The following is a 27,638-nucleotide window of genomic DNA, read 5'->3' as shown; positions in this document are numbered from 1 at the left end:
AAAAAGTACATATTCTAATTAGCATAAACTAGTCTTCTTAAGTTGCTTGTTTGTGATTCGTGTTACCCCCACTTTACTTGGGGCAGCATTAAAGCATTCAAAGATCTATTTTCTATTTCTGTGAACTACAAATGCATGAGTTTGGAACAGACTGGTATCACCCACAATTTAACTTTAAAAAAAGAAGCTCAACAATTCCCTTCTTTGAAATACTGTATGGTAGAGAGGAGAAGCTAGCTGTGCTAGTCTGAACTCAGGCAGAAGGTGGAGTGGGGCAGCACGACTAACTGGTTCAGAGAAGTATGAGCTTTCATAGGTGAAGCAGATTGTTGCTTATGGAAGTTTTTATGCCTCTTTGAGACAGTCAGTCTATGAAGTGCCTGCTTTCGGTCTGAAGTCTTTGATAGACATTTCCATCCCAAACAAAATAAACAACTTATCTGAAGAATTGTACATTTTGTTTACCTCTTGGGCTTTATTTGGCATTTTTAATGTAGATTCCACTTGAACATCTGGCAAACTTCTTTACTTTTAATATAGCAGCTGTCAGGATGGCAATGAGAAAGATAAGCAAGTATTTTCAGGTGGAAATAATGCAATAATACATTTCCACAGAAATTATGAGAGAGACATTTTTTCCAGAAGCATCTATAATAATGGTTTCTAAATGCTTACAGCATTTACTATTCAATTTTGTATCAGCTCATCATCCTGACTTGGGAAAGCCAAGAGACACAAATGGGCAGAGGATATGACCACTGTGTCCCATCACAGAGGGTTGTCAAAGAAAAGGGAATCTCATTACTATGGAAATCTGAGTGTATCCTATTCTGTGATGGAGGAAACTTGTGAAGGAAACCCTGATGAAGAGCCTTTGGAAAGGCAATCTGATAAATTCTTAGGTGTTCACTTAGTAAGATCTAAGAGGAAAATAAGAGATAGCAGAACCCTTTTTGTCCCTAGGGTTTTTTTAAATTTGTTTCACAACCTCTGTACTTGTCATGGAATAATTAAATTTTCTGAGGCAATTCCCCATTGTTTGAAATGTTCATTAAAAAGCTCTGTTACCCCAATATTTTGTGATGGTACTAATCTGAGCCCAGTGTGAAGTGAACTTGTAAATATGCATGACTAAATATTCATTTTTTCTGCATGTTCCACATTTTCAGTTGTATGTGAACTTCATAATGCACACACAGTCTATGTACTGTAAAGTCCAAATTCCCCCTTCCTGAGGTTAGCTATATTAACAAAGAAACGAATTACTAGTACAATCAAATGAGGAGCAATGTGAACTTTCTCCTCAGATCTGCTAATCCAAGAGCTCCTTCTTAGGACTTCTCTGCATGATCCCTGGAACCTCTCTTCTGCCTAGTCACTTACCTTTTTCTTGCTGGAATATGAGGTACCTACTTGATCAGTCAATTTTCTCAGTAGAATCAGTACTTGCTAAATGGATCATACTGTTTCTGACACAGACACTGATGTTTTGTTGTAGTGTGTATATAAGGAAGCCCAGGTTTTAAAAATTTAGCCCCTAACATCTGGCTTTTCTCTGTGGTTTACTTCCCACAAAGCAGAAAACTTTTTTCAATTGATTGGAAATGCATAATCAAAAGGACGTATTATCCAGAATCTTGGTCTGATAGGGAGGCTTAAAGTATACTCAGGTGCTGTATCTTCATGAAATGTATAGCTGAATCATTGATCTAGTCTGCTCCTTTAATTCAAACCATATATTATTATACTCTTCCCCTGGCTGCTGAACTAGGACAATATTTTCTTAAGCTGGACAGCAGGAGTGATGCTAAGGGACATTAAAATCTATGACTTCTCATCAAACTGGTCATCCAGATGTACTTCCATATAGCACTGTTGAATTAGATATACTTCTTATGTGTAGATTATTAAACATGTTTTATGGAGAAAGACTAACATATAAAAAAAAAGATTATTAAGGTTAATAAAGTCACAGGCAAGAGAGTAGAAATACAGATTTTCTCTCCGATAAAGACAGAAAAGCTTCAATATCTTAATGAAAACCTTATCTTCATTTATCATCTACAAAATACAATGGGGAGATTTATACACCTGAAACAATAAATGAATTAATTCACTTGGAATAGGAACACAATAACTTTACATTTTACAAAACCAAAGCTTTTTTCTTTGTTTTATTTGTCTGTGTTGATCAGTGTCTTTAGTAATGCCATGCCTATGAATGTTTCCAAAATTTGACATAAATACAGTTAAAGCCAGGAATAATCTCCTACTTACAATGTGACAGGTCAATCTTTTTCATATGTGGAGAGCTGTTTGATCAGATCTTACCTTCTTTTTCTGCCTCTTTGTATACTTCTGAAACGTTGCTTGGCTGTCTGTAAAAGAATTTTTCCAATCAAATTTACTGCAGTATATATATTTTAAAAGCGATGCAATAACATCTTTTTACGTGTACGTGCCTACTCTTTAAGAATTTTTTACCTTAATATTAATGAGTGATTTTTTTTTTTCATTCAGAAGTTCAGTATCTGTGAAGAAAACTTGAGGACAATCTGCTTACCTGAAAAAGTCGTTTCAGATATACCTTGAATGTTGCTAAGTAGTAGCTACAACAAACCATAACCTTGTTCTTGTAAGAATTTAAAATTTAACTACTTTAACTCAAGGTAATTTGTTACTCATGACTGGTGCACTGAATGAAGCAATTTCTAGTTAACTGCTTGATGCATTACCAGTAATGCATCAGGACAGTAATGCACAGGCTCTGGGGACCAACTGGCTAAGCAGCCACTCTGCAGAAAAGGATGCAGGGGTTACAGTGGACAATAAGCTGAATACAAGCCAACAGTGCACCATTGTTAACTGTTGTGAAGGCTAAAGGCATACTAGGCTGAATTAGTAGGAATGTTGCCAGCAGATCGAGGGCAATGATTATTTACTTCTTATCGGCATGGCTGAGGCCACATCTAGACTATTGTATCCAGGGTTGTCCCCCCCACTACAGAAAGGATGTAGACAAATCGGAGAGAGTCCAGTGGAGGACAGTGAAAATGGTGAGGGGGCTGGGGCACATAACTTCTGAGAGGCTGAGGGAACTGGGCTTATTTAGTCTGTGGAAGAAAAGACAGAGGGGATTTAATAGGAGCCTTCAACTACCTGAAGGGTGGTTCCAAAGAGGATAGAGCTAGACCAGGGGTGGGCAAAATGTAGCCTGCAGCTCACCAGGCCGTTCTATCTGGCCCGCTGGGCACCTAAAAAATTTAGAAAATTAATATTTAGCTGCCCCTGGTTGCCTGTCATGCGGCCCTCTATGGCTTGCCAAAACTCAGTAAGCGACCCTCTGCCTGAAATAACTGCCCGCCCCTGAGCTAGACTGTTCCCAGTGGTGGCAGATGACAGAAAAAGGAGCAATGGTCTCAAGTTGTGACAAAGGAAGTTTAGGTTGAATATTAGGAAAAACTTTCTAACTAGGAGGGTAGTAAAACACTGGAACAGGTTACCCAGAGAGGTGGTGGACTTTCCATCCTTGGAGGTTTTTAAGACCCAGATAGACAAAGCCTTGGCTGGGATGATCTAGTTGTGGGTGGTCCTGCTTTGAGCAGGAGGCTTGACTAGATGACCTCCTGAGGTCCCTTGCAACCCTAATTTTCCAAGGTGCTTTAACACTATAATGATAAGCACAAGTATCAAAACAAACCCAGAACAGAATAGAATTTTTATAATAAACAAGGCTTTTAGTTCATATTTAGAATTAGACTAACCTTTAAATGGAACACGTGCGTCTAAATCTCACTGGTAGCTATAAAAATGTTGAACTACATGAGTAAGAGAATTGCAGCTGGTTTACCTCTTAGGCTGTATTCAGCACTTTCATACAAATTTCCCTTCAGTAGCTGACATTGTTCTGTACTTGAAAGAGAGAAACTGTTGAAATAAAAATGACTTGTTTAACTTCGCAAACAATGTATATAGGACAAATAAATAATTTCTGACTGTTCCGTTCTTCCTCGCTGTATCATTAGTTTTTATTGCAAACAGACTTTCACTAATAAAATAGAATGTATAATTTTTGCCAGAATATGTAACATCAATATACAGAATACCAGTATTTCTACATTTACCATACCAATAAACTTGCCTGATAACATTTTTTTTTCTGGAAACTGTGAATGATTACTACACCTGACAGATCAGATTTATGGAGACAATTTACTATATTTACAATGCATTAATGCTTTATTTTTGTATAGCAAGGTTTTTAGACTATATCCCAAAATGCTTTACAGTCAGTTTCAATAATCACAGAGAAGATTATACAATTCAAAAGGTAATCAGCAGACAAAGGAATCAAGAGGTAGATGCTGATGAGACAAACACAGAAAGGCAGTTATAGATGGCAGGAGCTACTAAGATGGCAGCTTCTGCACCAACAAAGAGGGAAATGATGAATTGAATAAAAAAGCATTTGAAGTCAATCTTGAAACTATTAAGCAATGTTTGAGAATGGGTGAAGTTGTGCTTCTGTCCATGAGGGAGAACTGCCACCTGCCTGCAGCATATGCTGGTATCTGGAGATCTGAGAATGATAACAGTCAATGAAAGGATATCAAGGAAGATCTCTGCACAGTTGAGGTAAAGTTGTACACTGGCAAGGTGGCACAGTTGGTAATATGTAGATTTGTGCATAAAAGAGAGATCATAAAAAGGCAGTTCAAGGGTGACGCTGATGATCTGAATGATATGAATAGCGGTAACAAAAAGTTGGTGGTTAATTGAGAAAGGAAGAAAAGCTGATTTGAACAACAATATATATATATTTTATTCCCTGCCTTAGAAAGCTATGAAACATCCAAACATGCATTAGAAAAGACAACTTGAATGCTCCTAGGATTAGTGATGTTTTTTAGAGAGATGTTCACAAGTGTATATTGAATTCAAGCCTATGTCATGACCCAAGAAAGGCCTGACCCCAAGCACTAAATCTGAGTATTACAATTTGGATCTTGGTTTGCAGCACGAATTTATCTCTACAATGGATCAAAATCAAATAGTCTTCCAGATCAGGAAAGCTTGGCTTTCAAATGCCAAGACTTTCAAATGTGTCTTCAGATTTAGGGCTGGTATCACATTAACCTCTAGATGCTGCAACCAAGATCGGGCCCTGTTGTACAAATAATTTTTGCTTTTTATACAGCCGAACTCTCACTAGCTAGACAAAGAATCTACATTTAAGGAGTGGTGGGTTGAAATAATCCAGCTCAGTCCAAGGTGAGCAGGCCCTGTCAACTCAGCTGCCACTTCTCTTCCCCACACAAAAAATGTTGCAGAAGCCCTAGCTTTGAGGGCTAAATAGAGTTACTCCATAGGCTGCATTTGGCCTGTGGGCCTTAGGTTGCTGACCCCTGATCTAAACAGACAATGCAGATAAAAGGGGGAATACATGTAGTGGAGTAACTAGCCCAGGGTCATAGAGGAAATCAAAAGCAGACACCAAGTCCCATGATAGTATCTGCCAGACCATACCATGTCTGTCTCTCTTACAGTCTTTGCTAATGGTGATACTGTCTATGATACTGTACAAAATACAGGATGACATGGTTGTCTTCTAGGTGCTTACAATAAGGAGCTCTAGGAGCTTACAGTATAGGCAGACAAATAATATAATGGAATGCAAAACATACTGGGCGATGAGAAAACAGATCAGAAATAAATGTTCATGGTTTGCTGACCAAACTTTAACCTGATACTACTTTGCTCAACAAGTTAGAACTTGTTGATCAAGTTCAACTTAAAGAAGAATTAAGATATGCAGAGCTTAACTATTTTGCACGTGAGGATTTTCTGGTGAGCCAACAGCATTAAACTTACTAAGATGAGAACAGAGAAAGGGATTTCTTTATCAATGCAGAGAACACGCTCCAACCGGTGGCCAACCCGCAGCACAATTGTCACAAGTAGCACAGAGGGTAGCCTTTGTGCATGGCGCACAGATCAGAGAGGGAAATATGCAGTAAAGCAGCAACTCAGGCAGGGAGCACAGGGAGGGAAGCAAAAAGCAGAATAGATCAGGCAAGGAACAAAAGGGGAGCAGAAAGCTGAGCAGCAGATTGGGCAGGGGAAGCAGATCAGAGTGACACTTGGAGAAGGTGTTAGACTAATTTGTAGCACACCTGCCACAAAGGTTGGCCCCCATTGTCCTACCATATCAGTAGGACATGTTATTACCACCTATAGTGCATCATCTTAGGACCCTAGCTCATGGTATTTCTTATTTAAGGTAACCCTTGTATACAAGAAAGGAAATGTCTAGCATAGGTACAAAAGAAAGAAAAATGCTTATGTGGTCTAAAAGCTACAATATCTAAATATGAAACAACTTTATAACAGCCCAGATTATACTACAAAATGCTGATAATAATTTAAATATGTTTTTAGTATGGGGTAGAATTCAAAACAGACGTATTTTATAAGAGGAACATAGGTTTTAGAGTCAATCACAGACCTGTACCTCGTGAAAGCAGCCATAATGAATCATCGTGAATAGAAAACATCTAACTCCTTTTCCCGTTGTAAGAGGGTAATGCTGCTTTTTGTTTATCTGTTAAACCCAACACGTTACAAAGGCCTTTGGTTTCTGATAACCTTATATGGCAGCTCCTCAAAGAAACAAGTTCCAGTAAGCTTATCTCCTTAACAGGCTCCAGACCTAACCGGATAATTACCTCAAAAAAGAAAGAGGATTAAGAAGAAAGTCTATAAGGATGATCAAACAAATAAAGCTGCATCAGAATGTGTACGGATAAAGCAAAATTGTCAGAAGTTAAGCTAAGTTAGACCTTGACAATGATATTAAAACTAACAGCAAAAGCTCCACCCCCCCTGCTAACTTTAAGTAAAAGAGAGAGAACAAGGAAAGAAGTAGAGCATTATTCAGTAAAGCATGGTCCAAAAACCTAAATGAATCATTTGCTTCAGTTTTCAGTAAAGGTACTGATTAACATAGGAGCAAAGGCAGGATTACTAATGGGAATCAGAAATTTGACATGGAAATTAGCACAACTGAAGTAGAAGCTGAAGTCAAAGAGCTTAATGTACTCATGACAGGGAGAGGAATGGGAATCTGGATACTCTCCATTACAAAATTCTAAAAGTTCAACCCTTAGAGCAAGTGTTTTTAATACATGCATCAAATCAGGACAAGGATCAGAGAATACCAAATAGAGTATTTATATTTAAAACACAGGAGAGAAAAAAGAATGATTCAGGTAACTTCAAGTCTATTATCTGGACCTTGATAGTTTGCAAAGCTTTAAAATGAATTTTGAAGGGAAAAATAATTAAATACAGTCCAAGGAGGTAAATGGAAAGCAGGATGAAATGCAATGAGGTAGACTGTGCCAGACCATGCTGATAGTTTTTTTTGATAAAGCAACAGATTTTCTAGACAAAGAAAATACTGCAAATCCTGTGTGCAGGGGCTTCAGTAAGTATTTGATACACTGTACCAATTATTAGTTACTATTAGAAATTAGTAGTTGAGATGGGAAATGGGGGAGTTTAATACAGGAGTTAGAAAGTGGGAAAGGAACTGACTAAAGGGAAGATTGTAACAGGTAGTGATGAAAGCAGAAGTATTAGGTGGTGGGAGTTTAACAGTGGACTTCCTCAAGGATCAGTCTTGGAAGCAATTTTGTTAAACATTTACATTAATTATCCTGGTACAATAAGGATGAATATGGTGGAGAATACAGTCATTACAGAACAGAGCTGGTATAGAAACTGGTTAACCTTGAGTACTGAGTATAGAGGAGTGGGATGTAATTCAGTAGGACAAGATGGGGACCTACTAACAAGAATTTATACTATAATCTGGGAACTCATCACTGGGAAATAGCTGAGGAAGAGAAGGACCTGGGTGTACTATTTGATCACAACATGACTTAGCTGCCAATACAGTGAAGCCCCAAAAGAGGCAAATGCAATTGTAGGATGTATCAGTGGAGGTATTCCCAGGAGAAGGAAGTATTATTACTCTTGTAAAAGGTACTGGTAAAATCTCACCTTCAAAAAGGATAATTTCAAATGAAACAGGTGCAGAGAAGGACTACTAGGATTGTTAAAGGAATGGAGATCTTATCATATGAAGGCACTGAGGGAGTATATGACTTCTGCCTATAAACACATCAGGGGTAAACAGCAGGGAGGGAGAAGAGCTATTTAGGTTACTGAAAATGTAAACATAAAAATAACTGGATATAAAATGGCCATGAATAAGTTTGTACTGGAAATTCAAAGAAGATCCAGTCTATTAGGTTACTGGGGAACTGGAGCAGTCTCACAAGTGGAGCAATGGGGAGCAAAAAACCCTAACCCAATACATTTATGAATGTGATATAGACTGGACTTGGCCATGCAGGGAGCTCCTTTCCAGTCCTATGTTTCTGCATGCTCATTACTGCACAGTATACTGATTACTTTAGTGTTGAACGAAGATAACTTACCTTTTCCTATGACTAAGGAGGCATTCAGTGAACATACTGAAAAGTGGGACCTCTAAATGATGGTCTCTGGATGGAAATTAAGGAGTCCCTTGACATTTGTCCCAGAACACATATACTGGAAGAAACATTTCATTCTTGTCCTGCTATGCAAATAACACAGTTGACTAAGTACTTGATTACTTAATTCAATGGATTCTCACCCAGGGTGCTGCGAGGCACCTTATGAGGGTGCTGTGGGGTACCTCGCAAAGTTAGCGCTGTGAGATACACAAACATGATTCATAAGATAAACCCAGATATTTCAAATGGGAATCCACGGTGTTAAAAATATTCTGGCCCATTGTGGTCTCTCTCAATTCTCTGCAACAAAATTGCTTTATTATTTTTCTGTAGTCAAAGAATGAGTCAAAACTAAGAGCACACACTCTGAGGCTAAAAAGGCTGAGAACCATTCACTTAATTTCTTTCTGTACCTCCAAAAGATGCCATAGAACTGCAAAAAAGAATTAAATCTCTGCTGTACTATGGGTCAGTTCTAGTTCTGCTCTCCTTGCTTAGTCAAAACTTCCACAGAACTAGCACTTAGGAAGTATCTCACACTGTATTTGGGCACAGAATAACTTTGTTAGAACAAAAGTTAGAAGTGGGGACTCTACATTACAGTGGGAGACACTAGTCGATCATTAGATTTGTGTCAGAAGAACAGAGCCAATAGTTATGAAAGCATTGTGTACCACCATCTCCTTTTTCAGCCTACAGATTTTTACTGACGCTAAACAAAGACAATTTCATCATTTGAAAAATGAATTCTAATTGTGAATTTTAGGACACTAACCTTAAAATGTTTCATCATTTAAATCGCGGACTTCTCGCAGATGGGTACCTAAAGAGCTCTGTGAGAGTCCTGCCACCAGCTATGTTTATTATTCTTCTAATTTCCTGTTCCAAAATTCTTGCACATGTTCGAAACAACTGTGCACTTGGTTTCTTCCCCTTCAGCTGTTATGATTAGTTAACTATTGTTGCTATTAGACCACACTTGGGCACTTTTTTTTTTTTTTTTTTTTTACGATCAGTGACTTGGCACCGTCTGCACCTACATAGCGCACTCATCTAAACACTTTAAACAAGCAACAGCTACTTAAATAGTGTTGGGTATTAGAGCATGTTTCTACCTACAAGACACATTTATGGAGTCAGGGTAAGATCAGTCCTGGCTTACAAAGAAAACAAGGAATGGAGAAAAGAAATTAACTGTGTAAATAGATGAAAATTCAAGGAGAGAGAACTATATTGTAAAAACATGATGGAGAGGATGTTAGAGGTCTGCAACTAAAGATGCGTTTTCAGTACTGGTATTGTGACAAACTTATTCGTGAGGACAAGGTCTGAATCTTCTGTACACTTGTAATATATATATACACACACACACACACACACACACACACACACACACACATTCCATGAGCTCAAAGTAAAACACTATGGTTGAGATTTTTCAAAACCTTTGAATCTCCTTTTTGAAATGACTAGCTATATGCATGGCTAAACCCTCTAAACTTGACTTTGGAAAATCTCAGACTCTGCTTGTAATGAATGAATGATCATTATGTGCAGTTTAACAACCATTAAAGCAAAGCACAGAGGCACATATCTTTTACTCATTAGCTGAAAGGCTACTCTGCATATGCAATGTTAGAGCTTGATTCTATGCCGTGGTTTTCAAACTTTTGGCTGTGTACCCCTTTACCTGCAAAATATTGCTTATTCATTCCTTAAGATCAATGTCAATACTGATGACAATGCACAGCAATGCCGTTATTCACCATGCACTGGTCAATTGGAAAATCCACTGCCATTATTCAAATTTAGACATGTACCCCTTAGCAAAGTACCTATAACCCTGGGGGTATGCGTACTTTAGCTTGAAAACCATTGGCCTAAAGCATTGGTGGTAGCTCATTGTTGTTTATTCACTTTTTGTGTACACATACAAATTCTATACCAAATTTGTCCAAGTGGTACATTGCTATATTTCTATTTAGCTAAGAAGGGAGTCAAACTATACAAAAAATTCTAAAACAACAGACACTAAGCAAACTGAATTCAGATCATATAGTTGAAATAAAAAATACAAATTATTTAACATATTGCATGAGTAATACAACATAAACTTCCATTCAGAAAACAAAATGTAATCACACTGAAATCAAAATAAAACAAATATTACAATGCACAGCCAACACACTTTAACAACTATAAATTCTTAATTCCTAACTTTTTCTTTAAAAAAGGTCGTTAAAATATTTACGCTGACTCTTTACTTAAAACAACTAAATCAATTTGTTAAAGTATTACTGGTCACTTGTCCTTTGTCTTAAGTTTCTAGATTTTCCATTTTCAAATTTTCTCTTTCTAAAGGTTGATATCCCTTCTGTCAGGTCTCCAAGGGATGTGACTATTTTTTCTTTAAATATCACTTTTGCATCCTCTGGAACTTCTAGCACTGGAGGAGGTAGACGGTCACTATCCATACTAGGAAGTTCTAAGTCCACTTTTTCACTAGAAGCAGAGTTAAAAATAAAGAAAAGTTACTTGACAAGATCAAGACCAGCAATGTGGAATGCAGACAACAAGGTCTGAACTTTATTTTCAAAACAGCTTTGCAAATTGTATTGAAAAGGTATGAACTGGACAAAGTCTACTTGCTCATCTTTGTAATTAAGTGAATATGGTAAATATGGAGAAAAAGTTAATATTTTACTTTCCCTAGTTAAGCTGGCACATTGGACATAAAAATAACAAACACAGACCTCAGTGAAAACAATCCATCACATTCATAATTTTACTCCTGCAAGTAATCCTATAAAAGTCAGTATTTGTGTAGCTACTCAGGCATAAAGTTAAGTGTGTGCTTAACAGTTTGTAGGAATGGGACGTAAAAGCACCATACTTGGCATGTGCTTAGTAAGTTTAGCCAACAGGCCAGAAGAGCTGAACTCAAGGTGCCAAGCGGCAATCTCTGCCACTGACATCACCACAAGCTGCAGGTAGTAAGCCTGGTTTGATAGTAAGCTGCAGGTAGTAAGTCTTATACCTATTACCCAAGAAACATTGCAATAATCAAGCACTACAGCATTTCTCTATCGTATTGTTCTGCACAATTCCAGCTTTTGCAGTGCAACAGCAAGTCCCCTGAGGCAAAGAAAATAATTTATTTGGTACATAATTTCTACCATGGAGTGCACATGATATTGTTTACATATAGCAATGTTAGAGCAACGTTATAGCCACGATGGTCCAGGAACTGTGTGAGAGGCAAGGTTTTCTTAGGGTAATATCTTTTATTGGACCAACTGCATAATTGGGATAGAGTTACACAAGCTTTTGAATGTAAATTTTTTTTCTTCAGGTCACTTGCATTCAAAAGCTTGTCTAACTCTATCCCAGCTATGAAGCCGGTCCATTAAAAGATGCTGCCAAAAGATATCCTTGCCTTTCACTACACACATCGAAAGAGTCAGTAATGAAATCAGTCTTTTTTTTTTTTAAAAGAACGTAATTAAATTTTTTATTCCATGAGTTCTGTCTAAACAGAGTTAAAAAGCACCTCTGAAATAGCATTGCTTGAATCTGCTAATTGGGTTGAGAATTGCTAAGGAAGGGAGGATTGAGAAGATATGAAAATTTTGTTCCTGCTAACGACTAACCTTTGCCACCCTAATGAATTGGGATTCTGAGGTTTTGTATTTTCCACCACACACTACAGAGAAAGTAGGCAATGACAATCAAAATATACAATCAAATATATACATTTCATTCAACACTAGTTTTCCAGCTGGGAGTTGTTTTTTTTTACAGTTCCTTTAACAACTCAAAAATGAATCTGAATGTTAAGCTGTCTATAGCTATGTTACTGCTGGGGCTAAGCCAATGGGGTGAGCAGGCTGTCAGTATAAATATTAAACAATAATTTTTGTAGGTTAAACTTAAAAATTTTGCTAAGATGCGAATGTTTTAGTCAATAAAGAAAGTTATGACTGTGTCCTTCCTGTAATCAAAACTCATCCCTCTAGCATGTTGCAACAGATTCACTGTTGGCAAAGGTTTCTGGTTCTTCTGAAAAATCAGAGGTACGTCCATTGTTAGCCAATGAGCCACAAAGGATACATATACTGATCAGTTATGTGTTAAGCTGCCATTAAGATAAAGAGTTCTTGCATCACAGCAGTTCTTGAAAAAAGACAAAGAAGTGTAGATAATAGCCATGCAAATGGACTTTAACTACTCAAGTCTGCCTTGTGTGACAGCTAACCAGTTCAGAAAGGCTAATAGCCTTAATTAGATTATATTCAATTATACTCAACCCAGCTAATGTTTACACTGCCGTTCTCTTTTATATGCCTTTGAATAAATGGCTGTCCAACTTTTGTACTTGTCCTATGATCCAGGCACTTTCTATCTAAGCATCTTATTAACAAAGTTCTACAGGACCTCTGTGAGGTATGTATGTAAGTGTCACTAACCTCTTTTTACAGATAGGGAAACTTTTTGATAGAAAGGAGTTTGATGTCTTATCTGATGTTAACCAGCCACTGATAGTCAGGAACAGAATCTTAAGACTCCTGCCTCTCAATTCCCCTGCTCTATTTGCCAGTATCAGTGAAATGCACACTTCTGTTAACAGAAGTTACTCTTTTATTATAGCATCATGCATTATTTAATTAATTTACTAAAAAGATTATGCTAGAAGCTCATAAACCATAGCAGCTACTTGAATAATCTGAAGCTCCATTACTAGCTACCTAGAGATTATTTCTGAGTTTCGACTCTGTCTTGCGCTTAAGCTGCAAGCTAGCTGATGACTGTGTATTGAAGACCTGCTTGGATCTGGAAAAATACATGCATCAGATCTAAATTTTCAAATATCCCAAGTTGAATGCTCAATCAGTTTGAATGCATACCAGAAATGATACCTTAAAACTTAATTGCAAAATCTGGTTAATGGTATTTGAGACTAGTTGGAAGACATCAATCCATTTTACAATCATTTTGTGAAGTTTACTCTGAACTTACTTATGATAACTGGTACTTACTATGAGACTTCCTCTTTTGCAACTGTCTCCCAATCTCCATAAGGATTGGTCTTTTTAGAAAGACTGTGGGATGTTTTTTGCGGAACTGATGTAGAGTCATCTTCTTCCTCCTCCTCCTCCTCTTCCTCCTCACCACCTTGTTTCACATTCTGCCACTTTCCATAAAGGCTTATCTTTTTAGCTTTGGGAGGAGTCTCTTCCTCTGTTTCTTCAATACTATCCTCTTTCCTCTAAGGAGGAAAAAACCCACCTTAAGCAAAAAATGCCTAAATAAAAATATAATGTTGCTTTACTTCACTTCTTTTATTTCTCTCTTATCATCCATAATTGTTATTTTTTAAAACAAAGAAAACAACAGGCAATAAACAAACTTCATATTGTAGAAGAATTTTAATATGCTTCTTACACAATCCAGAAAACAAAGACCAAGACTCATTCATCTTTTGCATACTTGAAACACAAAAGACCCATCTACCACAGCTGAAGATGACCTGGGTAGCAAATCCAAAATAACAAACAATTGATCATATTTTGCCTTATAATTTTCTTATGGATAACATTTGGTAGAAGCTCAGGTAAATGGATACACAGAAAAAGTCTGGGGTACTATATTAGAGCATCTGCATTTATCCATTTCTACATTTCAGTGAAAACTCTCTCTGGAATTTTCCAGCAAATGGCTTTGGGAAACTACTTCATCTTCTCAGGACCATAATGACAATTTACAGTTAAAGTGAAGTGAGAAAGGATGGCATCTGCTTAGGACACTACTTTCATCCTACCACTTATCTTCTGAAATGATGCTTAAACACAGGTAAATTTTTCAGATAAATGGTCTGATCTTTTAGAACCTCATTGCTTTTGGATATTTTTAAGAGTTAGAGTTAAAAATTATAGTTTTATATTGAAGTCAGTATCAACGTGTGGAAAATCTAATGGAGAAACCAATCTTCTCTGGACACCATAAACATTTTTGATAACATCCAAGCCACTTGGATTGAAGGGGAGGTTCTCCTGTTTTCTGTATCCAGGAGCATTGCTGCTAATGTGCTAATAAATTAAAACCTGTATTACTGTTCAAGAAATTGCTTTTATAATAATCAATAAGGCTAAGTCTAACTACAATAAATGTGGTCTGTTAGAAAGATGAATTCATAATATCCTATAACATTAATAAAGTACATAAAGCAATTCAATGGTAAAACTTACCTTAAAGTTTATTTTTGGCTTCTGTACTTCATGTTTTTTACCTCCCTTTTCAGTACGTGATACAGCTACCTTTGAAGCTGCTGCTGTGAGTGCTTTAGAACGAATGTCATCTTGTCTGCTCTCATTTAAAGGTGAAAAAAAACCTTCAGGTTTCTCCCATTTTGACACTGTTCAACATATTTAGACAATCATATTATTAACATTTCCATTTGCAGTCTAAAGTCATGTGAGTTTTGACAAGATTAGGCAACATCAGGAACAGCATTAGCCTCACGTACATGTGCAGTTAAGAATTTATCAAAAGACTTTCCTTTTCGTCTGCTGTGTTCTTTTTAGGTTAACATTATTTTTCTATACTTTATTGCTAAACACTAATTTTGTCACTTGAGTTATATTTATCTTCTGGTGAGGACTGTTGCAATTTGGCCTATACTATGCATTTAATCTTGTTATTAGAGTAGAAATATTTTATATTTAAATGTATATGTTATATAACTTTCAATTAAAAATATTATTTTGTCATATTTGGTTAATTAAACTATAACAATGCAACAGGAACTACAGCAATTATGCATTACCATTTTCCAGCACTCTTGGACACCAACATCATATATGCAATCACTTGCATACAGTACCCCTCTGTTGTCTACATTGGACAGATAGAGTGATTCCTACCTGTCAGAGGCTAGGGACAGACATTACACTAACTGGTTTAAGTGATCAGAAACTGGTTTAAATCTGTAACAGAACATATGTTCAGTGCACATAAACCAGTTTCAAAATGGCTAGTTGAATTTAATACCAGACTTAACTGATTTGGGTCAAACTGGTTTATGGAACTTCTGTCCCAGACCCCTTCCTGGTTTAAGTTAAACCAGAGTCCCCCAGCATCCCAGATGTTTTGCAACCCTGGGCTGGGCTGTCTGCTCCAGAAAACAGGGTTGGCCCTGCCCACCTGCTCGCCAGCCAGAGCTCTGGTGGAGACTGCACGTGCACAGCAGGATCTGCCTGGCTTCCCCCGCCTCATCGCCTGCTTGGTACTGAAGCAGGAATTCTCTACTCCCTCCCACCCTCAGCATGGACCCAACCCCATGGACCCTAGGCATGTGGTATGCTAGCTAATGGGTGGGTGGGTGGGTGGGTGTGTGTGTGTGTGTGTGTGTGTGTGTGTGTGTGTGTGTGTGTGTCCAACTTTACTGGGACAGGCAGACAGAACAGTGGCTACTTCAGGCTTTTTGCAGCTAATCAACAGGTCAGCTGGTAATGTCCCTCTGTTCCTTCCTTGGAAAAAGCTGTTTAAGAGCTTGAACTAGAAAGAGACTTTTGTTTTGTTGATGAGCTGATAAATGCAGTGTTAGTAATCAGAGTGTCTTGCCAAGGCCTGGCCACCCCCCGCCCCCCCAGCTCAGCACCATAGAAGGTAAGAGAGGGCTGCTCTAGTGCCCTGCAGCTTCTAGCCTGAGTCCCTAGCCAGAATGAATGAAAACTGATCTGACATCAATTCCAGAAAGACGTGTAGTATGTGCCAGAACACTAACTCTCCTAGGAGAATCCATCACTGATCTGAGAGTGGCGTTCGGAGACAACAAAACTTTAAAAATGAACTTGAATGGAAAATTGCAGACAAGACTACACTGGGTTAGGTATGGTCCAAACCACAACTACGTATCCTTACCCCATTACCTAGATTAGCTTTTATAACCCCTATGGGTTAACTGCTGAATTTTTTTCTTGCCTATCCACCTTGCCTCCTTTTCCCACCCTCCTTCCCTACCCTTTGTATTCTAACCACTGCTTTCTTTTTAGGCCCTTGTTGCAAGTTACGCTTAGGATATATTAACTACACTTAAAATGTGAGCATTCAGCATTCAAGCAGTAAAACACTAAAGCATGGGCTAAATGCCATTCTAGTGTAGCAAAGTGAGGACTTCTTTGGTGAGAAGTGGCTCCAAATTGTATTATTAACACATGTTGAGCTAACACCCAACTGCTCCACAGAGGTAAAATGATCAGGAGACTCCAGTGCAGTGGGGCAAGCTAGGACTGACAAAACAGTTGTTTGTCAGGCACAGCCCCCTGAGCACGCTGGATTCTTTACAGCTCCAATGTTTAGGACATGTTTTATTTAGACTGTGGTAAGCATTATCATGAGACTGCTCAAAAAACTTTCTACCTTGTAGTAATGTTTGCTATGATGCAAATAAAACACCTCCTAAGTGTAATGTGTAACAAGGCCCTTAGCAACTCTGCTTCCTGTCATCCCTTCACTAAATCTGACGAAGTAATCCTGCTGCTTATGAAAGCTTATACTATACAACTCTGATTTAGTTAGTCTACAAAGTGAAAAGCTGCCCTGCCTTCAGCACTAAACCAGATAAACACAGATATAACCCACATGGCTCTTAACTGGTAAAATTTTTGGCTGTGCATTTACAACCTCTTGTCTTGATTACCCTAACGTGTACAGGTTTCAAAGCCAACACCTCCTTCCACAAACTATAACTAGCTGAGTCAGTAGAATACAGAACAACTAAGGTGCTTTAATTAAAGAGCAGTGTTTACATATTTCTAACCTCATTTATCTGAAATGCCCTGAAACAGCTCGGGAACAGGACCTTAGTTTAAATTAAAAATGTTAAGGGATGTGGTGTTCTATGAACTACTTCAAATGCAGTGTTTCAGTAAGGAGTTTAAAAAAATTCCTACAGTCATATGAACAGCTGAAAAACAGTTTGCAGGAACAAATTCTGTTTGATTGACCAAATCAGTTTAATTCTAGAAAATCTATCAATTCTCTAAAATTGCTGGAAGTAAACATTTACATTAACAAAAAATTACTATGCCTATTTCACAAATTTATACATTTTTAGAAATATCACTGAGTGCAAAACATTAGAAAGTACACTTTCCGTTTATGCTATCTTCAGTAAGTAAAGGTGTATCAGACTGACATCTAGTGGCTTAAAGAGCCTTTGACAACAAAACAGAAATGTTGTTGACATCTGTCCTGGTCTTAGAACACAAAATGAGCTGAAAGCTAATGCAGGGCTAATGTGAATTTTCAAAAACATTAAAAAAATTGTATTATGATCACAGATGAACAGTATCCTCAAAATCTCCTCAGTATGAACAATACACCTCCAAAAATGGTTACAAAGAACTTCATACAGGTTACCTATTCATGTAAAACCTCCAAAAGTAACACCATACAAATTCAGACGATATACCTGAAGTTACAAGTAGTTAAACATGATTTTTAAAATCACTTCTTGAAATGAAAACATATTTTTGCATACATGAAAAGCTATTTTTGTGCTTCCTTACAAATATCAATAATATCAAATTTGATTTTCTCTGTTTTTTTACCTGAGAAACATTTTAGATTATCTCAGGACCTGTCTAATCTACATGCATAAGATGCAAGTGAAAGGTGGCTTCTTTAATCTTTTTTACAAAGATTTTATTTACTACAAAATGTTGCTTGGTCATTACAGTTAAATAGGAGATAAAAAGAAAAAAAATCAAAGCATCTTAAAAAGAAACTGATTAAAATCACTCTTGGTCTCAGCTGTTTCAACTTTCATTCTCTTGGCTGTTAACATAATTAAATCACTACACATTCTGCGGAAGCCCAGATAAATGCTGAATTTGTGATATAACAAAAATTTACTCTGTCTGAAGAAAAGGGTCCTTTTAGGTTTTTTTCATGTAGCATGAAAAAAAAAAAAGCATGATTCATTTTTTCAGCCCAAGAAAGGATTTTAAATTAGATTGTTTAAAGCTATTTGCTAGTTCAACTTCTTCTACTCAAAATCATGACATTTTAAGAAAGGTTCTCTGCTAGATATGTCAACACTACCATCCTCTTCCACCATGGACTAAGACAGTGTTTCTAAACCTGTGGATCATGACCCAAAAGTGGACCGCAAGAATATATGAAAGGGTCACGAACAAACTTTAAAAAAGGATCAACAAACTTTAAAAATGGATCCTCTTTTAAAGGAGAAAAACGTGGAAAGCTGTGGTTTTTCCCTTGCAGGCTGACAGAGTTGCAGCCTGCAAGGGGCTGCTTGGGGGCCTCCAGGCCTCCCGCCCCACTTATCCCCTGCCACACACACTGGGAGCTAGGGTCTGGGGGCAGCAGGTTGGAAGTGAGGGGTACTGGATCAGGACTGGCCAATGTTTACAAATGGGTCCTGGTACAAAAAAGTTGAGAACCACTGGACTAAGAGAGCTCCCTGCGTAGGGCATTTTCTATAGTAGCATTTTTCTTCAAACCTTGTGCTACTGATAGCAATGAAATGAGCATTACTATGAAAGGGCTGCTGAAGCTTCCACTACCAACATGGGTAACCCTATTACAAGCTGGCCTTGGTGTTATTTGTTTAAAAAAAACCAACACTATCCGTTCCCTTTAATGCATCAGAAGGATATTAAGAGAAACCATGTTCATACAAGACAGTTCTGCAGACAACAAGGAAGAAAAGACTTTCTACACCTGATATTTGCAATGTAAAAACAGAAAAGCACACGGATTCTCTGTAAGGCACTCTATTATCCTGCATACAGTGGAGCTCAGATATTCCGCAATAATATCTGTGCTAATATACTCCTCCTAACTCAGAGCTCATAGATATAAGGGCTTGGAAGTAGGAAGGTTAATGGGAGAATGGAGTAAGAAACAAGGATTTTTGCACTTAGTTAATACAGCTCGATGCTGCATTATCTTTCCATTCTTTCCTTCCCTCTATATGTAGGAATTCCCTCCTGCAGGGAGCAATTCGCAGGCTAGCAGATTGGGAATGACTGGTGCATGGCTTCACGGGACCTATCCTGCTTTGGAGCAGAATGGGGAACCCAGAGCTGTGAGAAAAGCAGAGGCTTGCCTCTTATGGAGCAGCACAATTTAGAAACAGAAGAGCTGCATGTTCCGAAGGGCTATGCAGCAAGCTGTCCCAAGCAAGAAAATCCATTTTAGAAAAAAGCTTAGAGGTTCTTTGCAGTATCTTCCTCTTCTGAGCTCTCTCCTTCTGGTATTCCTGCAGAAGGATAGGGTCCAGGCCAGTTGTTTGGTTCTTTACAGGCAGTCCTCGAGTTACAACATTTCATACTTACAACGTTTATAAATTGACACCCCTGTTTCAACTTTATGACGTCAGTTTTGACTTTACAATGTTTGTTCTGATGCGACGCCACACTAGCGAACAAGTTTGCTGCATTGCTCATCTCCCTGGAGAATATCTGTCCAAACTTCCTTGGACATTTTCTCTAAGAAAGGAGACAAGACTCCAGAAAAACCTGCAGTCAAGACTCTTGAGAAGACTCCAGCCAAGAACCCTTCAAAAAGTCCAACAAAGAGCCTTTCAAAAAGTCCAGCAAAGTCACCTCAAAGAAGTCCTTCCAAATCAATGATTGCTATTTACAATATAAATACGTTAATGTAGCTATATTACCCATCTATAATTGATTCAGTACAAAATTCTGGGGATTTTTGGTTAAAATAGGGTATCAGGCCTTGGTTCAGGAACAAATCCTCCATTTATAGCATTGTTTCTTATGAGAAAATTGGTTCCGAGATAAAACATTTCGACTTAAGATGCGGTTTTCAGGAATCAATTGTGTTGTAAGTCTGAGGACTGCCTGTATTAAAATCAGTAGTGAAATAACTGGTAAAATAAAAATTCACTATAGAAATAATGGGGAAAGAGTTGATTCTCACTTGCTGGCTGGATTCTTTTAAGATCAAAATATGTTTATAGCTTCCTGTGTCATATATATTTTAATTTACGATTAAAAGTTACAACACACATCCTTGACATCTTCCCAGAAAACATTAAGGGTGTATCAATGACAACACCCCAGAAGCAACAACAAACAAAAAGAAATTGTCTACCTCTTTTGTCTCCAACCAAAGATAGTAAAAATTATGCATCTCACTAACCTATACTGCATAGTTACATGCTGAACATGTAGATACATAGGAAGTGATTACCTGGGATCCTGGTTTTCTGTTAAAAAATTCAAAAGTCTCTGATAAAAAAATGTAACATTTTCTGATTAAAAACCCCCCAAATCCGTGTTTTTCTGCGATTAAAATGAAACACCACTATATATAGGTATCAGTTGAACACAATGTTTTATTGATATATTTACAATTTTAAAGTAATTTGGAAGCCTACCAGTGCCTCAATCATTATAATAAAATTGTAAATATCTATATACTTTGGTATTTGATTTTTTTTTTTTTATCATGAGAACTCCCCCTACCCACTTTGCTTATCAGGATGCAGGTCTAACTACAGCTGTCCCCCTCAATGCTTCATGGCACTGAGCAGCCCCGATATACCAGTGCCCTGGCCTTCACTCCTGATCTACTACTCCTCATCCCTGCCATGGCCCCTCATTCCTGACATGCAGTCCCCTGGCCCCGCCAGTGCCCCTCACTCCCAACCTGGTGCCCTTCACTCCTGACCCACAGCCTCCCTGTTCCTGCCAGGGCCCCTCGCTCCTGACCCGCAGCCACCTACCCATTAAGCCCTGCTGGAGGGAGCAGCCAGCTGCCAGGGCTACAGGTTGCATCTTGCCCTCTCCCAGCTCCCTACCCTGTGGGAGCCAGGCGCAGTGAACCAGCAGTCCCCAAGCCTCAGCTGCTGAGAGAGGAACATGGAGCCTGCCTCACACCAGCATGGCCAGATCAGAGCCAAGTGGAGCCCACAGGCAGGTGGGAGGAGGATGTGGGCTGCCTACTGCAGTGCTTGGGGCTCCCTGCCCTGCTGCTCTCCCCCAGGGGCTTCTGCGGCCCTGCAGGCGGGACCTGGTATGGGATGGAAGAGCAGGGAGATTTGATACTGCTGCCGCCAGGAGTCCCATGCCAGTCACACCATGGCAAGGTGCCCCCTGCACGCCCAGCAGCAGCAGGGGTGGCAGCTGCAGCATAAAGCCTCCCGCCCTGCTCTGCCCTCTGGGTCATGGAGGTCGCTCATGCCCAGTGCCTGTCTGGCCAGGCTACAGCCCCATGTCCCACTATTCCTGCAGAAATCTGGGGGGCACATGCCCCCCATGCCCCCTGGGGTACTCTTGCCCTATGTCCCCTTCCCTCCTTGCCTCTCTGACATTGCCTTTTTGTGTGCACCTGCCAGCAAGCACAAGAGGAGGCAAAGGGCACTAAGGCGGCAGGCGGGCTTCATGGCACAGGAAATTCAGTCCATACCTCTCAGTCACCAAGAGGGAAAGTTCCATGCCATGTGTTCCATCCCACCCCCACTCCCTCTCCCACTCCAACCATGTGTGCGCACGCATGCATACGCACATGGCACCCCCTGCCTCAGACTACCCTCCCCCACTTCCCCCAGGAACTTGACTAGCCTGCAAGGGAAAATCCACATGTTTTTCCTTTAAAGGGGAAAACCCATGTTTTTTTTCTTTAATGGGAAAATCCATGTTTTCCCACAGGAAACAGAAAACCCGGATCCCTGGTGATTACATTGCCATTTTGTCAAAAATGATGAAGAAGCCTTTTATCTGTATACAACCATGTGCCTGGAGGCCAGAAACAGTGGGAATAGTTTAACAAAACAAACAGCATCAGATGATCCTCAGCTAAGGGTAAAAATGACCTAAGCAACAGACATATTTTAATGACTATTACCAATTTCAAGATTCAAAAACTAGAAGAAAGTGCACATAGTAAAAAACAGAACAGAAAATCTTATCTTTTCAGAAAGGGCTAATTCAGTGTCCATTAAGTAATTCCAGAAAGGGCTTAACTGAGAAACTAGTGCATCTTACCTCCAGTCTGTGTATTATAATAATATGTATGACCATCTTCAGTGACTCCTTCCACCCATACTGCTGTCTAATGAAAAAATACATAGAAAGTAAAAGTAAAAGAAAGTAAAATGTGGCTTAATGACTAACCATGACACAGCTGACAAAGCGTAAAGATACTTAGTATTTTGTTAAGTTTTATAAATGGTTTTAGATAAATTAAATCAGTTGATTCAGAGAAGGCAAAAAAATGCCCACAAATTTCCTCAAGATATATTTTGCAAATTTTGAGTGCATTAGTTTCAAGAAAAACGACAAAATGGGAAGTGGTTTTACAGAGCTACAGATGAGATGAAAAAAAAACAGCCTGAGGTATAACACAGTTCTTTCTATTAGCAGTAGAGTCTGCTTGGCGTGGAGCATTCTTTCCCTGACCCAACAGAGCAGTGAAACAGATGGTTTCCTTTATCAATAGTTCTGCTGATTGTTTTCACAGGCTGCTGGGTGTCTACCAGTATTTATATGGTCTTATCACAGTAGCAGCCATCTTCTAAGTACACAGTGCTGTGTTATTACTCCACCCTGCTCAGGTGTGGGAGAACTAAGCAGTAAGCTAACTTCTTACTGGTTGTAAAACATGGATGGTCTCTGAAACTTACCAGTAACCCAGAATACTGCACATGGAGAAGGTAGGGTAGAGAAATATAACACACTGAAAATTGTGACTAAGCTATTTCTGGGGTTAGAGTATTGTGTAGTAGTCCTTGTGGTCCAGGGAATATGTAGGAAACAAAGTTTGTTTGAAGACAGCTTTTACTGGACAACTGTAAAGTTGGGAGAAATCTTAGACAAGCTTTCTTCTCCAAAAGCTTGTCTAACATCTCTTTCAACTATACAATTGGTCCAGTAGAATATATTACCAAACAAACCTTGTTAGAATACTTTTTTTGCTGATGTATATGTTCTTTAAGCATTAGTTTATTATTCATTATTAGTTTTTCCCTGTAATTTCCTCAGTATATATTTAAGAAAAACATCACAATACTGCAGCACGTTTCTTAACTCTCTAAACTGAATCACTTCGCAAGATATGCTAACTTTATATCTTAAACTAAGGAAGTTACGGGAAACCAAAAATGGACTTCTCCAGAGATCTTAGGCCACGATTTGTAGTTCTGTGGAGTTTGAAAATACTGCACCCTAGATTTGCACAGTTCCATTTCACTCAAAAAAACCTAACAGAAGTTATTTAAAAGATATAATAGACAAAAGCAACATTTCAAATTATATATAGGTAAAATTTTCAAATGTGCAATAATGATTTAGAAGCATTGTGAATCTGTGCTCCTAAACTACTTATGTGCCTTTGAAAATCCCTCATAAACATAAATTGTGTGTGTATCTATATACAGTATATAGTGACATACACACACACACATGCATATACATCTATACATATATATATATATATATATATATATATATATATATATATATCATGATACAAAGATATATATAGATACACACACTTATCAGTTATTAAAAACAGCAATTTGTAGTGAAAGTGTACTTTTAACCCTAGCTTAGCTTTTGCTGTTATATGTACTGAAGCCACAATGCATTTTCTAATCTCCAAAATACAAACAGGTTAGATTAGGTATTAAAAATAATAGATGCATGATAGATGAGACAATTAGGCTACAAGAATCTTTCTGAAGTAAATCCTACAAGTAAAGAAAAGTACTAATAATGCCGTGTGATTACCGTTTGAGAGTTCTGGGGGATGTCTTGGAATCCTTCAGGCTTCTCCCACTGGGACTCTTAGAACAAAAATATTTCATTTATCAATTATTTTTGGCCATTTTTATTATTAACCTTTCAAATAAATAGTTTAAAAGAGTATAATGCAGATGTGTACACACACGTGCACAAGTAACATATGTACTGTATATCTAGAAAAATAACACTAGATCACATTGTGATACTCTTACCCATACTGAATAGTAAACCAAGAGCCGTCCCAATGAAGTGTATAAGACTAGTTGTGGAGTAAGAGCATGAGAACCTGCCCCGTTAAGTCTTCCAAATTGCTCTTACAGTGATTCCCAAACTTTTTCAGGTTGCATTAACCTTTTAAGTTTGTTACAGTTTTTGTTGCACTTTAGCGATAAAGAAAAAGTAATGCTATCTTGCCATAACCAAACAAGCAAAGCCTCCAACAACCTAGGAAATTCTGTAGAGTTGTTCTTCATTTTTTCTTCTACTTTCTTCCCTCTCCCCATCTGTTCCTTCAACCTGCTAGAAGTTCACTGCACAACCACAGGTATAACATGTACCCTAGCTCAAAAAACAATGTTCTGTTACATCATGATTGATATGTAGTTATTACCGTTATGGTAATTTAGGATATTTTCTTTTGAGAGCACAGGCCAGCTGAAACTGAAAAACAGATCAATCAGAAAGCATAGAGAAGGTCACCAATGCCAGTCCCTGCAATTGCAAGAAATAGTTTGTAATATACCTACTGAGTCATAACAGAGGATCTCACCAAAGCTCTAAAGCAGACCTGTCCAACTATTGAATGGCTGAGGGCCACAGCCTCAGATTCACACCCTGGGGTCACATGTGGTCCATGGACCACCAACTGGACAGCCCTACTCTAAGGCAAACAACAGCTACAAATACTAAATTCAAAACCAAAAAAACCCATTAAAGTAGTCCTACCAACACGCTACCCCCCCCATGTGGCAATCTTGCAAATGTAAACATGAAATACAATAATCAAAAGATCTAATCTCATCCACTCAATATACTATTTATGCTCCAAAAATTGTCTACTATGTAGATGAATCCTGATATTGGGGATTCCAATTATCTGTTGGGAGAACAAAAAAAATCCTTTCTGTGCATTTAAACTTTTTAGGGGGTTAAGAATTTCCAAGAGTGTCCATGATTGCTGCTACTACTTCTTTATTAATAACAAATATCAATAAGGCCCATCTTAAATTCTGGATGTTTTCACATAATTATAAGATTAATTACTTTATTCTATCAAGACTGTTTAAAACGTGGGTAATTATTAATTATCTATAAACATTAGAAGAAGAGAAGAATAAGGAAATATAGAGAATTCCATTTTAGACAAAATACTTGCATCTGGCCCACACTCACCTCCTGTAATTGTATTGTAGTAATATGTGTAACCCTCAGGAGAAAATCCTTGTACCCACTCCTTTGTTTCTCCTGATGACATTTTTGAGGTGACTCCTTTCTTTTTTTTCTTTTCCTTCTTTTCTTTCTTTTCCACTTGTTTAGTTTGTGTGGAGCTGGGACCTATGGACTCTTAAAGAAACCAACACCCTCTTTAAAGAGTAATTATCAGAATTTACATACTGCATATTGAGCATTCTGCATGCAGCAGATAGCTGTTAGTTCAATGCAGTTTCTTCTTTCACAGTATTACAGTAAAGAAGACTTTCATTTTTAACAAGATTTTACTATTGCAAGGCAATCTGATTATACGCATGAGAAACCAGTAGTGTAATTAGGGACAGGCAAGCGGGGCACCAGCCCTGTGGGCCAACTTGGAAGGGGTGCTGGAATGGCAGTTCCCATACGGGAGTCTTTGCTGCTGTAACAGTAGCTCCACCCTATCAGCAACAGTATCCAAGTGCCTGAAGACAGCAACAAGGCAGCAGCAGTCTGAGTCCTCAGGGCAGGTAAGACTGACACCTCTTTCCCCTCATCTCCAACCCCACCTCCAGCAGGGTTTTGCCCAGAGCACAAAACTTGTTAGTTACATCTCTGAAGAAACACACATGCAAAAAAAAAATTAAATTGAAGGACTGCTTCAGGCCTATTGAACCCTGGGTCTGTAGAGGCTGGAAGAGTTATGGAGGAGATGGTCTCCACTGGGACATCACCTTAACAGGACTTATTAAAAATAGGTACCTTATCCTCATGGTAAATGAAGAAATGTACCTACTAAACTGTAAGAGGTGGAGAAGATTTGATGAAAAAAATTGGCTCAAAGTTGACTGGTGATTGAAAGCGCCACTATTTGCAAGGGACTTTGCTTCTACTGGCAAAAGTTGAACACGTGTTAAACCACTGCATGCTATGTCATTGGGTTGTAGTGCTTATAAGATGTAATGTAGTTAATGTTTAGGAAATCTTTGTTACCACTTTTTTTTTTTAATTTCAACACCGAAAATAGATGGTCCAAAAAGTTGGAAGTATGATGATAAACGCATTTGAGCTCTGTTTGCACTTCAATTTCGACTAGTGGCAAATTATAGATCTTTGTTCCAGTGGACAGACAGTCCTATAGTTCCTGCAAAAGTAGTTAAAAAATATACTATTCTACGGGCATGTCTACATGTTGCCATATGGTGACAATGCTATGGTGCCATGCTTTAGTACTTCCTTTTGGAAGAACTAAAGCACAGCACAATAGGGGTGCTTCTTGCACCATGCATGTGGTGCATGGTTAGATTTCATTGCTATGTCGCCGTAGCACAGAAATGGGCAATTATTTTGGGCGGAGGGCTGCTTACTGAGTTTTGGCAGGTCATCAAGGGCCGCATGACAGGTAGCCAGGGGCAGATAAATATTAATTTTCTAAATTTTTTAGGGGCCCCGTGGGCCAGATAGAATGGCTTGGTGGGCCACATCTAGCCCACGGGCCACGTTTGGCCCACCCCTGCCGTAGTGGCATGCTATAACCGGGGAGCTTGCTGCAATGTTGCCGTAGCTGGCAATCATGTGTAGACCCATGTGATCACTACGTCCCTGTGCCATGTCATACAGTGATGTAATGCGTCACTACATTGCCATAGGACAATGTGTAGATATGCCCAATATTCCTTTTCTCCTACTTAAACTTGTTAGCAGCTATAAGAACTACCTGGCTTAACTCCAAGCCTTTTTAAATCTTCTTCATATGCTTTCAGTGCAGCTTCCTCCATTGCTGCAAATTCCTTTGACATTTTTTCCTCTTCTTGTGCCTTTTCCAAGCTTTTCTTTTTAATCTGCAAATGAAAAAAAAAAAATGAAGGCCATA

The 27,638-nt window shown here is 38.5% G+C and overlaps 1 protein-coding gene across 4 annotated transcripts in view; it reads right to left on the bottom strand.

Annotated features, from left to right (window-relative positions):
- The window catches only part of WBP4 (WW domain binding protein 4), a 44,904-nt gene that overhangs the window by 7,528 nt on the left and 9,738 nt on the right, over positions 1–27,638 (bottom strand). The window contains exons 4-13 of one of the 4 annotated variants that reach the window (XM_059724109.1): positions 27,483–27,606; positions 25,748–25,918; positions 24,341–24,396; positions 22,598–22,664; positions 14,810–14,976; positions 13,601–13,830; positions 9,340–11,066; positions 3,851–3,927; positions 2,332–2,378; positions 466–543 (exon numbers count right to left, since the gene is read on the bottom strand). In XM_059724109.1, coding sequence (XP_059580092.1) covers positions 10,859–11,066; positions 13,601–13,830; positions 14,810–14,976; positions 22,598–22,664; positions 24,341–24,396; positions 25,748–25,918; positions 27,483–27,606 — 1,023 coding nt within the window. In that variant the 3' untranslated portion in view covers positions 466–543; positions 2,332–2,378; positions 3,851–3,927; positions 9,340–10,858. Of the gene's footprint in view, positions 1–465; positions 544–2,277; positions 2,379–3,850; positions 11,067–13,600; positions 13,831–14,809; positions 14,977–22,597; positions 22,665–24,340; positions 24,397–25,747; positions 25,919–27,482; positions 27,607–27,638 lie in introns of all 4 variants that reach the window. The other 3 variants (XM_059724147.1, XM_059724073.1, XM_019500505.2) reach the window with 3 other exon arrangements.

The sequence above is a fragment of the Alligator mississippiensis genome, chromosome 1 (genome assembly GCF_030867095.1).
Source record: "Alligator mississippiensis isolate rAllMis1 chromosome 1, rAllMis1, whole genome shotgun sequence".
NCBI classification, from domain to species: Eukaryota; Metazoa; Chordata; order Crocodylia; family Alligatoridae; genus Alligator; species Alligator mississippiensis.
This window is presented reverse-complemented; position numbering and strand designations above follow the sequence as displayed.